Below are 14,386 nucleotides of genomic sequence, written 5' to 3'. Positions count from 1 at the left end.
CCAGTAAAGATGTACAGGGAAGAAGGGATGCAATAAGTTTTTACTTCCTGCTTTGTGCAGACTAATGAATCAATGAAACAGAGAGAGAGAGAGAGAAGGATTGCTAAAATAGTTTTCAGTTATGTTTTTGGGATGCCAAAGTGAAATTTCAATCTGTTTGTTTCTGAGATATGCTACAGTATATAGTACTTTACTTTTGCAATGGGGTAAAAAATAACATAACACATCTGGTAAAAAAAAAAGTGGGGAAAAAAAGTGTCTGGTCTACATATAGCTTTTTTTGTAATATCTTAAAATTCCGGAGTGTCAGGAGGTAACAGACAGCCTATCGCTCCGCTCACCAGATGTGATCTCCACTTCAGGTCTTCAGGATTCAGACAATAATATTCCACGTTCAATGCAAAGAAATCCATCGACTCCTGGAATTGAATAAACAGAGGGTCATTATCTGCAGCACTGCAACCACCCTGCTACGCAATATTGTGGGGAATTTTTGGTGTTGCCATATACCGCCACTAAGGTCTCACTTGCTGTGCTCCAATGGGGCCAGTTTAAATGACGCTTAGCAAAAAAAATAGTAAAATTTAAAATACATACATACATATAAAATGTACATTTCTCCCTGAGTAAAATGAACTATAAATGACTTTTCTCCTATAGTGCTGACACAGATTTTGGATGAGCCCATCTGTTCATAGGAGATTCTCAGTACAGTAGTACCTTTATTCTTTACTAAAGCGCTCCCTGGAAAGGATCTATACAAAGATATCAGCTAGTTTCCCTACTCATTTGCATACTATTTTGGCAGTTGGACTGAAGAACTGCAGCTTTTGTAAATAAAGAAATAACTGAGAATCCCCTATTAGGAGATGGACTAGTCCAAAACCTTTCAGATCTGTCAGACTTCCACTGCTTTCTGTAAGTGACAGCAACATAGGAAAAAAGTAATTTATAGTGCATTTTACTCTGGGACAAATGTACATTTATACAGTATGTATGCATTTTAAATTTTAAAATGTTTGGTGATACTTGTCCTTTAAAGAGACTCTGTAACAAAAAAATCATCCCCTGTGGGTACTCCGGAGTGGAAAGTGCAAGATCGGCTTCTATGGCCCATTGGGGTATGTTTGGGGTCCAAATCAGAAGCATTTCCACCATAATGTTTTATGGGAAATGCATCCGCTTATCTGGAAAAATGTTGCAGGTCAGGACTTTGCATTGTGGTAAGCGGATTGGAATGAACAGATCCATTTAAGCGATCGAATGGAAACGGGTCCTAAACTTACTGTAACATAGGAACCTTTTGTGTGTCCATTCCTCCACAAATGTCCCATCTGGAAAACATTAAGGGCTCGATTCACAAAGCGGTGCTAACCCAGTTGGAGACTTTAGGCGTGCTAACCATTGCACCACGCTGGTGAAAAGCCAGTTTAGGTGTGATAAGTTTAGGCGTGATAAGTTTAGATAAGTTTAGATCGCGCGCAAAGTCCTGCACGCAAAGCAGTGCTATTAAACTCCATGCGAAGTGCACCAGACTTTGCTAGCGCAAAACTTTTAATCAGCTGTGCACTGCGGTGCTAACCCAGTTGGTGCTTAAACTTATCACGCCTAAATTTATCACACCTAAACTTATCATGCCTAAACTTATCACACCTAAACTTATCACACCTAAACTTATCACACCTAAACTTATCACACCTAAACTTATGCCTAAACTGAGTTTAGGCGTGATAAAGGGCTTTTCACCAGCGTTCTAACTGTTAGCACCGCTTTGTGAATCAGGCCCAAAGTGTGGACCGAGCCTAATGCATACTTGATGGTGGATCTTGTATGTGTATTAATTAAAAGCTGGAAAACTTGTTGGGCCTCCAAGGAAGCGGCTGAAGGTTGCAAAACGCATGTCAAGAATAAGTTCTTCAGCATACTCCTTAGAACAGTCCCATTCATAGTGACGGTGATGTAGCCATGACACTGTATATGATTATAACAAGTTCCGTTATGTGGTGGATGTATAAAGATTTACCAGTTGTCGCAGGTCAATTCAGTTCCAGCTTCTGGCTAGAACTGTGTGCTGCATGTTCTTTTACATTAGCAGTGGCTTTTTGTTCAATTTACATATTTGTATATTAACCACTTCACCACTGAGGGGTTTTACCCCTTGAACACCAGAGCAAATTTCACCTTTCAGCGCTCCTTCCATTCATTCGTCTATAACTTTATTATTACTTATCGCAATGAAATGAACTATATCTTGTTTTTTTCGCCACCAATTAGGCTTTCTTTAGGTGGGACATTATGCCAAGAATTATTTTATTCTAAATGTGTTTTAATAGGAAAATAGGAAAAAATGTGGGGAAAAAATTATTTTTCATTTTTCGGCCATTATAGTTTTTAAATAATGCATGCTACTGTAATTAAAACCCATGAAATGTATTTTCCCTTTTGTCCCGGTTATAAAACCGTTTAAATTATGTCCCTATCACAATGTTTGGCGCCAATATTTTATTTGGAAATAAAGGTGCATTTTTTTCAGTTTTGCACCCATCCCTAATTATAAGCCCGCAGTTTATAAAGTAACAGTGTTATACCCTCTTGACATAAATATTTAAAAAGTTCAGTCCCTAAGGCAACTATTTATGTTGTTTTTTTTTTATTGTATTTTTTTTTTTTTTTAATTACAAAAAAAAATAAAAATTGGGGAGTGTGTGAGGTAATGAGTTAATTTATTGTGTAAAACGAATGTATTTGTATATGTAAAATGCTTTAGGGTGTAGTTTTACTGTTAGGCCACAAGATGGCCACAGTGATGTTTTGTTCATGCGACCTGTAAGCGTCCGGAAGGACGCATACAGGAAGCAGAATGAGGCTGGGAAAATCGCAATGATCGCGCTGTTTCTCATAGAAGCAGCAGATCATTGCGGGGGCTTAGATCAACGAACGGGAATGGATTTTCCTGTTAATTGATCTCCGGGCGAGTGGGCGGCGGTGTGCACGAGCGGCGGGAGCGTGCGCACGTGCGGCGGTAGTGCGGACAGCGTCGGTAGTGCGGGAGGTACGGATCTCTCAGTCCCCTGGTTTTATAAGGGTGGAAAAAGGGACAGAGAAATCCGTACCGCGGGGGGTAAAGTAATTAAATGTGTTTAATGGAAAAATTTAATAAAGACAATTGTTTTTAATATATTAGTATTTCTTCATGTAATTATAACCAGGTTTATAATAGCATTGTCTTATACTGCATTTAATCTCTTGTCTTATACTGCCTGTAAACTGAACTTGGTAGTTAAGATAATCCTATTAGGGAGAGCCAGTCCAAGGGGTACAAAGGACTTCGTGGGGAAAAGGAAATTGGGCCCCCATGACCGTCCCCCCATTTCACCAAGCAGCAAATTTATCTACAGGGCCTCTGAATGCTGCATAGGCTGTAATAGCGCCCCAGTGAGGAGAGGAGGCAGTCTCAAAGGAAAGGCAAAGCAAAGGGGGCACTATTGTAGCACGTGTTATTTTTCTATTTTTATACGGGGACATTAAAGTGAACCTCTAGACTAAAAATCTACTCAGCAGAACTGAAAAGGCTTGGTGTTTCTTTCAACAGTTTCGAAGCATCAGAACTTTATTTTTCTTACCAAAGCATCATTTCTAGCTGCATTTTTAGCTAAGCTCCGCCCATCAAAGAAAACTGCCCGGGCTTTTTTTCCCTGATGCTGTGCAAAGCATGATGGGATTTCCTATGTTGTTGTTCACGTTGCCTAGCAACTGGAAGGGGTGATCAGCACACAGGGCAGTTGGAACTGTGGCTCATGCTCCCTGTCAACTCCTTTCAACCAAAAAGATGGCTGCCCTCATGAAATCAAACATTTGCCAGTTATTTTAAAACAAGGTGGGTAAGAGATGATATTACATATCTATTGTAATTAACATAACTAATGTAACTTAATTACAGTATGTTTGTTTAGGCTGAAGTTCCTCTTTAAGGTAGCTCTTGTTATGTAGGGCATCATGGTAGCATTTTTACTGAGGGGATATAGGAGCCACTATGTTAACAATAGAAGTCCCATTGTAACTGCACTTTTTATAGAGAAATGTGATGGCTGCATTAGATGAATGGGGCACATTATCATATACAGTAATAGAAAGTTGTAAGGAATCTACTACATAAAGCTATTTACCAGGAAATCGGGATGCAGCGACTGGGAGGTCACAAGGTCGGCCGCGCTCAGAGCAACTGACACCATTCCACCTGACAAAAACAAGCACAATCCCATCAATAACAGATGTACAGAAATAAACTGAAGGCCAGAAACAAAGTTGCCATTTACTAAGCACATTTTTACATTTACTGTGTATAGAATATATTTTGAAATAGAAAAACTTACATTTCTGACCCTTCTGTATTTGGCTATAGTGGAAACTGGGCGGGCTCATACATCATTTGTCAGTCAGAGACTCATGAGCTGTGGTTGGTGGGTGGACTGGCAGCCACTTGTAGCCTCAGCCTGCCCTGCTCGCTATCTGCAAACTACTCTGCGCCTGTGTGGGTCACCTCAAAAGAATCAGCCAATGAGTCCTATGCTTCATGTATAAGCTGATGCCTGATTACTGAGGGAAGTTGAATCTCACCAGAAACAAGCATGCGGCTAATCTTGTCAGATCTGACAATAATGTCAGAAACATCTGATCCGCTGCATGCTTGTTCAGGGGCTATGTTTAAAAGTTTTAGAGGCAGGGAAACAGCAGGATAGCCAGGCAACTGGTATTGTTTTAAAGGAAATAAATATGGCAGCCTCGGTATAGTTGTCCTTTAAGGGCTGTGTTGTGCATAAACACTACATTAACACAGTTTTGTGCTATGTCTGTAGCCATCTTTAGACACAGGGGATGCTGGTTGAGTTAATGATACACATATCAAGGTTACATCTTACAAGCTTTAATCACTCAGAAATAAGGCGTTATCAGTTTAAGATACTGATTTGCACTTATCTTGGTGCAGAGTTCAATGCCATCTATTATTAGGTATCATGAGAAAATGGTGGTGTTTTGTGACTAGTGACTTCATTAGCACAATTGTATAATAAAGGGGAACTTTATAATGTATATAATGTGTAGGCATTCCTCTATTGGGGTACAGTCTCTACAAAATCCAGTGAGAGGAGCGATGACTTTGATGTTATGCTACCAGGAGGGCCAGATTTCTAGGAAGGCCACAATGGCCCAGGCCTCAAACAGCTGTTGCAGAAGGGGGGGGGGGGTAGATATGGAAATGTGGAGGTGGATCGCTCGCTGCATGTCAAAGAGAAATCTAAAACTGAAAGAATCCATAAGGAAATGGAGAAATATTAATTGCTGGGTTTTCAGTTACCAAATGTCATAACTTCACAAATCTGGTACATTTTGAGGAAACCTTAAATATAGTTCCAGGATTGGGCCGGGGTTAGAATTTTTTTTTTTTTCATTTTTACTGTTGCGTGTGTCCCAGTTGGAGAGAACTTGAAGGTATTACTTTTATAAAACTTTGTTTTTTTATACCTACATACACCAGTTGGAGAGACAAGCAAAAGCCCTCGCTTTCCTGTTTATGCGACCTCCATGGAGCTTTGGGACAATAATATGAAAACTGGTAGTCCAAGAGATAGGATATGAGGCACAGCAACAAACCCCAGTTTCTACAGAAAGAGAAATGCTTTATGTGTTGTAGTCTCTGCCTCCCTTGGGTTCCATACTTACCTAGGGCTTCCTTAAGCCCCCTTGAGGCTACTAAGTCCTTTGCTGCTTTTCCAGGTGGCCCTGTCCCCCGAAATACGACGCAAAAGCGCCTGGTCCTGCCTCCCCTATTGCGATCCCGGGGCTGGGAGCATTCTGCGCTTGCACAGTAATACTAAAAAAGAAATAATCCAGGTTTAGCAGATTACTTTTGTTTTCTTCTGTTCGCCGCTTTTCTCCAGCATGAGAAAACATTTTTAAATTTGACCTTCACAGTATTGAACCCTTATGCCAGGTACGCACAATGCAGTTTCCCATCCGATTGACGGTATATCTGACAGGAAAGTGCATCGTGTGTACATGTTCAAACTGCTCCTTAACAATAACTGGAGCAATTTCAGATTATTACTGCACACAATCGATAATTTCGTTAGAAGCAAGTTCACTCCCCTGGCTCCTCCTTCATAACGTCTTGCGCTTCATGGAAGGAGGATCCAGGGGAGTGAACTTGCTTCTGCCGAAATTACGCGCCGGCAGAAGGGGTGAAGAAAGGACATACTGCGCATGCGTGGCGCAGTATGTCCGGGTTAGAGGTCAGGAGAGTCGACCGGACACTGGCACCTATTGGAGAAGACTTTTCCCTACCTAGCCACTGCACCTTTCATTTTTTCAGTTGTGGTAGCCTTTAAAAAGCTACACACCAGTGCCATCTATGTTTGGTTTGTGATAATTATTAAATGTCTTTCTTGACCAAATCTACATGTACCAAAGTCCACATTAGCCAGAAGGATTGTCATTTAGGTGCAAATACATTTAAGATGATCGAGAGTTATGGTAATTATGAAAATCTATTGTAAAATAGACTACTGGTCCACTGCAGTGAAAGTATTTGATTGGTCCATTTTTAAGCTGCACAAATATGCAGTAAGGCCTAATGCACACCAGAGCGGTTCGGCTGCGTTTTGCGATCCGCTTGGGTAATGTATTTCAATGGGCTGGTGCACACCAGAGCAGGAGGCGTTTTGCAGAAATGCATACTCCCGGGCTGCTGCAGATTTTGGATTGCGGAGGCGTTTCTGCCTCAATGTTAAGTATAGGAAAAACGCAAACCGCTCTGAAAAGCGGCAGTTCAGATCGGTTTTGCAGGCTTTTTTGTTACAGAAGCTGTTCAGTAACAGCTTTACTGTAACAATGCATGAAATCTACTACACCAAAAACGCTTCCCAAAACCACAAAATGCTAGCTGAAACGCTATAGAAAAATAAGAAAAAGCGTTTCAAAATCTGCTAGCATTTTGCGGATCTGCTAGCGGTTTTTGGTGTGCACCAGGCCTAACACTAGCATAGCCCAGCATCATCATAATTATTTGCATATTTGAAGTAAAGGAGAAAGTTGGCACTGAGGGAAACTTTGTACTAAATGTCGTTCAAATGTCAGTGGAAAAGGATTATGGGAAAACGAAAACACCTATAAATGTCTGCTGTATATGCCAAAATGCATTTACATGGCCGTGTCGTATGGATGTAAAAAAAAACAGAACACCTATAGCTGTCCATAGCAGTCTAGCAAACTAACCCTTCATCTTATACCTGTTTCAAAGAAACAAAAACAACATTTAGTGTTTTAAAGAAGAACTTTAGCGAAAAGGGGGAAAAAAATAATACATTGAAAAGTGAGTCGTTGAAAACTAGAAGAGAGATCCAAACATGATTGATATTCACAATTTGTTCATATAGAATACATACAGCGTTACCTTCTTTTATGAAAGGGCTACATAGGCACAGGCCTAGAGTGGCTGCCCAAACAGGGAGGCTGGAAATAAAAGAGGGGTTGCTGCAAATAGGAAAAAAACACCTGGAAAAGGGAAACTGCGGCCGTACATAGATGCTACACGTGGTACAGGAGGCTGCACAAAAAATGGAATGGGGACTGCTGAACACACAAAGGACAGTTACTACATATGGAAGGGGGGAGGCAACACATGAAGGCAGAGCCACAAGAGATTTGGCCTAGGGTAGAAAACAATATTAAACTAGCCTTGCTTCCTTGTGTGGATTTTTTGCAATTTTTGGAATTTGACACTTGGTATATTCGATTATTGGAAGATTTCCAGAGATTCCTTAGTACATCAGGCCCTGCCCTCTGAGGCTCAGTGTTTGACACTCTTTCTTTTCTGCTAAAGAGATCATCTCACCCTACAAGTTCCTGCTTCCGTCAATAGTTGAAACAGTACAACCATTTGCTACCAAATTAGTACAACCCTCTCATACCAAAACAGTACAACCCTCTGCTTACCGAAACTGTACAACCCTCTGCTACCAAAATAGTACAACCCTCCGCTTACTAAAATAGTACAACCCTCCGCTTACTAAAATAGTACAAACCCCTGCTTACCAAAATAGTACAACCCTCTGCTTTCTAAAATAGTACAACCCTCTGCTTACCAAAATAGTACAACCCTATGCTTACCAAAATAGTACAACCCTATGCTTACTAAAATAGTACAAACCTCTGCTTACCAAAATAGTACAACCCTCCGCTTGCTAAAATAGTAAAAACATCTACTTACCAAAATAGTACAAACCTCTGCTTACCAAAATAGTACAACCCTCCGCTTGCTAAAATAGTACAAACCTCTGCTTACCAAAATAGTACAAACCTCTGCTTACCAAAATAGTACAACCCTTTGCTACCAAGATAGTACAACCTTCTACCAAAAGCAGTACAAACCGCTTCTACCTAAATAGTACAACCCTCTGCTTACCAAAGTAGTACAACCCTCTTCTACCAACAAAATAGTACAACCCTCTGCTTACCAAAATAGTACAACTCTCTTCTACCAAAATAGTACAACCATCTGCTATCAAAACAACCAATGGCATTTTTTATGCTGTCAGATGCAACTTCCTGATAAGATTTTAAATACTAAGAGACAATATTAGTACATCTAATGAGAAACAACCCATAAATAAACACATGCATAATGGTTGCATCTCTCACCTTCTGTAGAATACGAGGTGTGATATAAGTTGAAAACCTTCTCATGAGCCTCTAGAATGCTCTTCAGAGATTGTGGGTTTGTTGACTCTTCAAACACATCGAAGGTGATCCACATGTAGACCAAGTCTCCAAATGAACGGAAGAGAAACTCAGCATATACTGCATACATCTCAGTCCAGGTGACTCCAGTGGCAAATGCTGGAAGACCACTGAGGTCTCCTCTATGTATGACAATAACCGGGTTGATGTCAGCATGTATCAGGGTGTTCAGAAGCCTCCTGTAACACTGTGTTTGTGTTTCATCCTTAAATATGGAAGCCCACTCTAGTGGTATCTTATAGTGGGTGACCCCATTCTTCTGTAGAACTGGAATCTCCTCCTTCAGCTGATGTAGATCATTATTACTGCACCCAAGTACATCTTCTGGCCATGCTTCATTAGGAAGGCCCACTCTGCTAATTCTTAGAGGTCCAGCAAGTATAATCAAGTCTTTATTAGCTGTGGAGGGGCTCCCATGACACAAGAACGAGAGCAGCACCAGGAGGAGCCCTCTCCAGGCTGGACCCATTCTGGAGAGTCTGTGTATAATGTTGTACCAGTGAAGATATTTATGTGAAGATACAACTCGTACAATTAACTCTAAACATCTTATCTCTGGAGCAGATAACCATGTAGAAGAGCTATTTTCAGAGAGATAAAGAGACAGCTACGAAGTTGAGAAGCAAGATTATCGTCAGCCTAAGAAAGCAAAAATAGAAACTTTTTTGGTACGGGAAGTTCAATCTATGTTATAACGTTTCAAGAACCCATATGTAGATTTTAAATAATTGTCCCAAGCATTTAAATTCTGAAATGTCCAGGAAATGATCAGCATGCCAGTACAGTAAAATCCCTTTATAGTAAACTCAAATCAACCAGGAACCGTGGTTTACTATATCAGAAGTTTACTATATCAGAAATTGTCATACTTAAGCCCATAAAGTACTGTATCTTAATTCAGCCAATAATTGGGAGTAATTTTTTTTTTATTTTCAATGCTTCAGCAAGTGAGCACAGACAGTAAGCTAGATGAAAAGGCACAGTGTGTAATATGCAGGGATTTGGATGCCATAATCACGCAACCAGCACCGGAAGCATAGATCTCAGCAGTTAATGCAGGTACACTACTGATAGGGCTTGATTCACTAAACCGTGATAACGCATATCACAACCATTTGCGTGCGCAATTGCGAATTTTCGTGTGAAAACGCAGTCGTGATATGAGTTAACATAGTTTAGTGAATCAAGACCTTAGTGTGCTCCTCTGTCAACATTTCTGTGAAGCCTAGATGATGGTGTAGGGTTGCAGCCATGCACAAGCAAGTCACAGATGACAGGCAATTTCATCAGTAATCAGGCAGCAGCTTACACGGGAAGCTTAGGCCTCACCGGCTGGTGTTTTTGAGGTAAACCCCGCTGGCCCAGAGGAGTGTGCAGATAGTGGGCAGGCTACAGGTGGCTGCCAGACTGCCCACCGACCATGACTCATGAGACTCCGACTGACGTATGACATATGCCCCTGCCCACTTTCCACTATAGCCAGATACAAAATACTGCAGTGGCCAAAAAACAGGTTTGCTATAGCACAAATTCTATTATATCAGAGTTTAATATACCAGGCGTTGTTCTACTTACTAGAGTTGCTCATACCGCAACTCTGTAATTGTAGCCCAATAACTGAACTCAGAAATGTTGGGCCAATCAGAGAATGCAGAACTTTTTTGAAAAATTGTTATTTTTAGAGCAATGTAATAGGAAAAGCACATGTTTGCTGTACGTCATGCGTGACCTCACACGTGCACCACCAGGTCACACAGTATAGGGAATTGTAACCAGGAAGTGCCAAGTCGCTGTAACTAGGGAGGACGACATGGACAGATGAAGGATGTGCGGCGGCTGCAACCCACAAAGGGAGACTGAGCTGAATGAAGGCTCACCCTGCTGACGGTGAAATTCCAGGCGGTGGTGATTACTATTCCCTCTCCGAGTTGTAGCCACTCTGAGGAAGGAGTAATTACGGGTCTGGCAATTGCCGAATCCCTGAATTACCTGCACGTGGGGCACAGACTATAGGATTGCTCAGGCACTACGTGGTGCATGCCAGGCGCCAAAATGCCCTGCCTTGGCTGTTATTACAGGGGAAGGGGACTCTGGCGGGGGAAGAGGGGGGGGGAGGCAATTTTATGTTATTGCTCTCTTTACAATTTTTCCAAGATATGCCACTTTTTTTTACAAATACATGTACTGTGGGCAGCACGGTGGCGTAGTGGTTAGTGGTTAGCTCTCTCGCCTTGCAGTGCTGGGTCCCTGGTTCGAATCCCAGCCAGGGCACTATCTGCAAAGAGTTTGTATGTTCTCTCCGTGTCTACGTGGGTTTCCTCCGGGCACTCCGGTTTCCTCCCACATTCCAAAAACATACAGATAAGTTATTTGGCTCCCCCTAAAAATTGGCCCTAGACTACAGTACTTACACTACATAATATAGACATATGGCAATGGTAGGGATTAGATTGTGAGCTCCTTTGAGGGACAGTTAGTGACAAGACAATATATATATATACACTGTATATATATAAATACTAAATAATAATAATACTGTAAATGATAACGTACAGGCTGAGGATGAATACTTTGTGATCTATCACATGACTGACACATGATTATCGTACTCCTTCATTTGATAGCGTCCCGTCATTGGACATATCTTATCAGGATGGCTCTGTCCTTTGAGCCCGGCTATCAGGGACACATTCAGTATTTACTGCATTCTGGTAATCAGCAGATCTTCAGCTGCAATATGAGTCAGTCTTGGCATGAGCCTTGCTGATCATCTGATGGGCATCTCACATCCCCAGCGTTCCACACTGATCACTGTGGAGATTATGTGGGAGAAATAGGAGGAAGGAAATTTGGGCACCCAGCAGCTAATGAAAAAATTGGGCACCCCATAGGCACTAATGCAAATATCGGCTATTAAGCACCCAAAGCAGAAATTTGGGTGCACAATAATTATCGTTATCACATTTCAATGTTACAGTTTGGGAATATTTTTTTTATCATTTTTAAATTAGAAAGTTATAGTTTTTGACATGTTTAAAGTTTTATATTTAAAAATTATTCATTTTTGAAAATTATTGTTTTGAAATGTATTGTTTTGAACATAAAAAGGTTAGGAAAGGGGGTTTTAGGGATAGGCATCAGGAAGGAGGGTTTTAAGGTTAGGTGTCAGGTAGGGGGAGTTTGGCATCAGGAAGCGGGGTTATAGGGTTAGGCATCAAGAAGGTTGGTTTTAGGGTTAGGTTTCAGGAAAGGGGTTTACGGTTAGGCGTCAGGGTGGGTGGTTTTAGGGTTAGGCATCAAGAAGAGGGGTTTTAGGGTTGGGTGTCAGGAAGGGGGTTTTATAATTAGGTGTCAGGAAGGGGGGTTTTAGAGTTAGTCATCAGGAAGGAGAGTTTTAGAGTTAGGCATCAGAAAGGAGGGTTTAAGGTTAGGTGCCAGGAAGGTTTTTTTTGGGTAAGCCGTCAAGAAGGGGTGTTTTAGGGTTAGGCGTCAAGAAGGGGTGTTTTAGGGTTAGGCGTCAGTAAGGGGGTTTAGGGTTAGGCATCAGTAAGGGGGGTTTAGGGTTAGGCGTCAGGAATGGGGGGTTTTAGGGTTAGGCATCAAGAAGAGGGGTTTTAGGGTTGAGCATTGGGAAGTGGGGTTTTAGGGTTAGGCATCAAGAAGGGTGGTTTTAGGGTTAGGTGTCAGGAAGAGGGGTTTACAGTTAGGCCTCAGGGTGGGTGGTTTTAGGGTTAGGCATCAAGAAGGGGGGTTTTAGGGTTGAGCATCAGGAAGGGGAGTTTTAGCGTTAGGTGTCAGGAAGGGGGCCTTAGAGTTACGCATCAGGAAGGAAGGTTTTAGAGTTAGGCATCAGGAAGAAGGGTTTTAGGGTTAGGCGGGTGCCAGGAAGGGGGGTTTTAGGGTTAGGCGGGTGCCAGGAAGGGGGGTTTTAGGGTTAGGCGGGTGCCAGGAAGGGGGGTTTTAGGGTTAGGCGGGTGCCAGGAAGGAGGGTTTTAGGGTTAGGCGGGTGCCAGAAAGGGGGGTTTTAGAGTTAGGCGGGTGCCAGGAAGGGGGGTTTTAGGGTTAGGCGGGTGCCAGGAAGGGGGGTTTTAGGGTTAGGCGGGTGCCAGGGAGGGGGGTTTTAGGGTTAGGTGTCAGAAAGTGGGGTAGTGACTCTTTTTCACAAGCTGTCTCTTCCTGGTTGATTGATCTTTCTTTTTGCACCCTTTATTGACATTGCCTGACATATTTAGGCCAACTTTATCACCAGAGCCGGGACAAGGTCCTCCAGCATCCAAGGCTGAGACACCAAAGTGCGCCCCTCCATCCCTCCCACCCCAGCCAACACACACTGATAACTAAGAGGTGCCCCAAGGCACACAGTAATCCCCCAGCAGGAAGTGACGCTCACTTCCTGTAGGGCAATCGATGACGTGCCTGGAAGCGTATTGCTAAAATACGCTTCCCTCTTTCATTTATGTGTGACGCTAAAAACTGTGGCATATTGTTTAAATACATGCGCGTTACCATAGACTTATATGACTTCCGGTCCGACGCAGATCGCAGCAGGTCCCCGCCGGAGTCACGTGGTAACGTAGGTATGGACGCGCTTTAGATAGAGCACTTTCGCCGCAGTGTACCACAACATGGGAAGTCTGGACTACCCCACAGACTTTCATTAGGCTGCGGTGGGGCGTGGCAAATTTACCGCACTGCCTCAGTGTGAAAGGGCCCTGAGGCTCCCTGAGATCTCTTTTTCACTATTGCACTTTTTTGTGGGATCTCTTTTTCCCTCCAGCACTTTATCTACTTATCTATTTGCATTTTTACAATTGCATATTTATATTCCCTTTTTAGGAATTGTGCTCACAATATTTAACACATTGCTTATTGTTGTGAGGTTTTTTTTTGTTATTTGGCACTAGTACTTTATATTTATCTGTACTCCAGGTAACATGACTATTGTGAATATACTAATTAATTGATTATATGGGCATGTACTTAATTTTGAAAGTTCCTCCCTGCCATGTACATTTTTATGTTTTTAGTGTCATGCAGAGATTGTTAATACAATTCATTATTATTTATATTAACATCCAGTGTGGTATTCTGAGGCTTAATTATGCTGTTGTTTTGTAGATATACCACTTAAAAGACATCCGTGGTGTAAATAAACAAATATCAGGGGGTGAGCAGCACAAACCAACTTTAATGCAATTTTTTTGCAAAGCATGCACGCAGCAATGGAGACCCCAATCCCCACAAGAAATATACATAAAATACAGAGGGGCTGCAGCACACAACAGGAAAACAGTGACAGGGGCTCTTGGTTACGCTTTAACGCGCTTAAAGAGAAACTCCGACCAAGAATTTAACTTTATCCTAATCAGTAGCTGATACCCCCTTTTACATGACAAATCTATTGCATTTCACAAACAGACCATCAGGGGGCGCTGTATGACTGATATTGTGGTGAAACCCCTCCCACAAGAAGCTCTGGGACCGCGGTATTCTGGGCAAACTGCCACAATGTAACAATGTTCACAGACAGGAAATAGCTGCTTACAGCTGTCTGTAACAGCCAGAACAGCTAGAAACAGCTACATAACCT

General features: G+C 42.0%; 1 protein-coding gene across 1 annotated transcript in view; it reads right to left on the bottom strand.

The window, feature by feature from the left end:
- The window catches only part of LOC137526171 (uncharacterized), a 131,285-nt gene that overhangs the window by 46,337 nt on the left and 70,562 nt on the right, over positions 1 to 14,386 (bottom strand). The window contains exons 18-20 of the mRNA XM_068247391.1: positions 8,698 to 9,403; positions 4,167 to 4,237; positions 342 to 419 (exon numbers count right to left, since the gene is read on the bottom strand). Of these exons, the coding sequence (XP_068103492.1) occupies positions 342 to 419; positions 4,167 to 4,237; positions 8,698 to 9,403 (855 nt within the window). The remainder of the gene's footprint in view (positions 1 to 341; positions 420 to 4,166; positions 4,238 to 8,697; positions 9,404 to 14,386) is intronic.

This window comes from Hyperolius riggenbachi, chromosome 7 (genome assembly GCF_040937935.1).
Source record: "Hyperolius riggenbachi isolate aHypRig1 chromosome 7, aHypRig1.pri, whole genome shotgun sequence".
Classification (NCBI taxonomy): domain Eukaryota; kingdom Metazoa; phylum Chordata; class Amphibia; order Anura; family Hyperoliidae; genus Hyperolius; species Hyperolius riggenbachi.
This window is presented reverse-complemented; position numbering and strand designations above follow the sequence as displayed.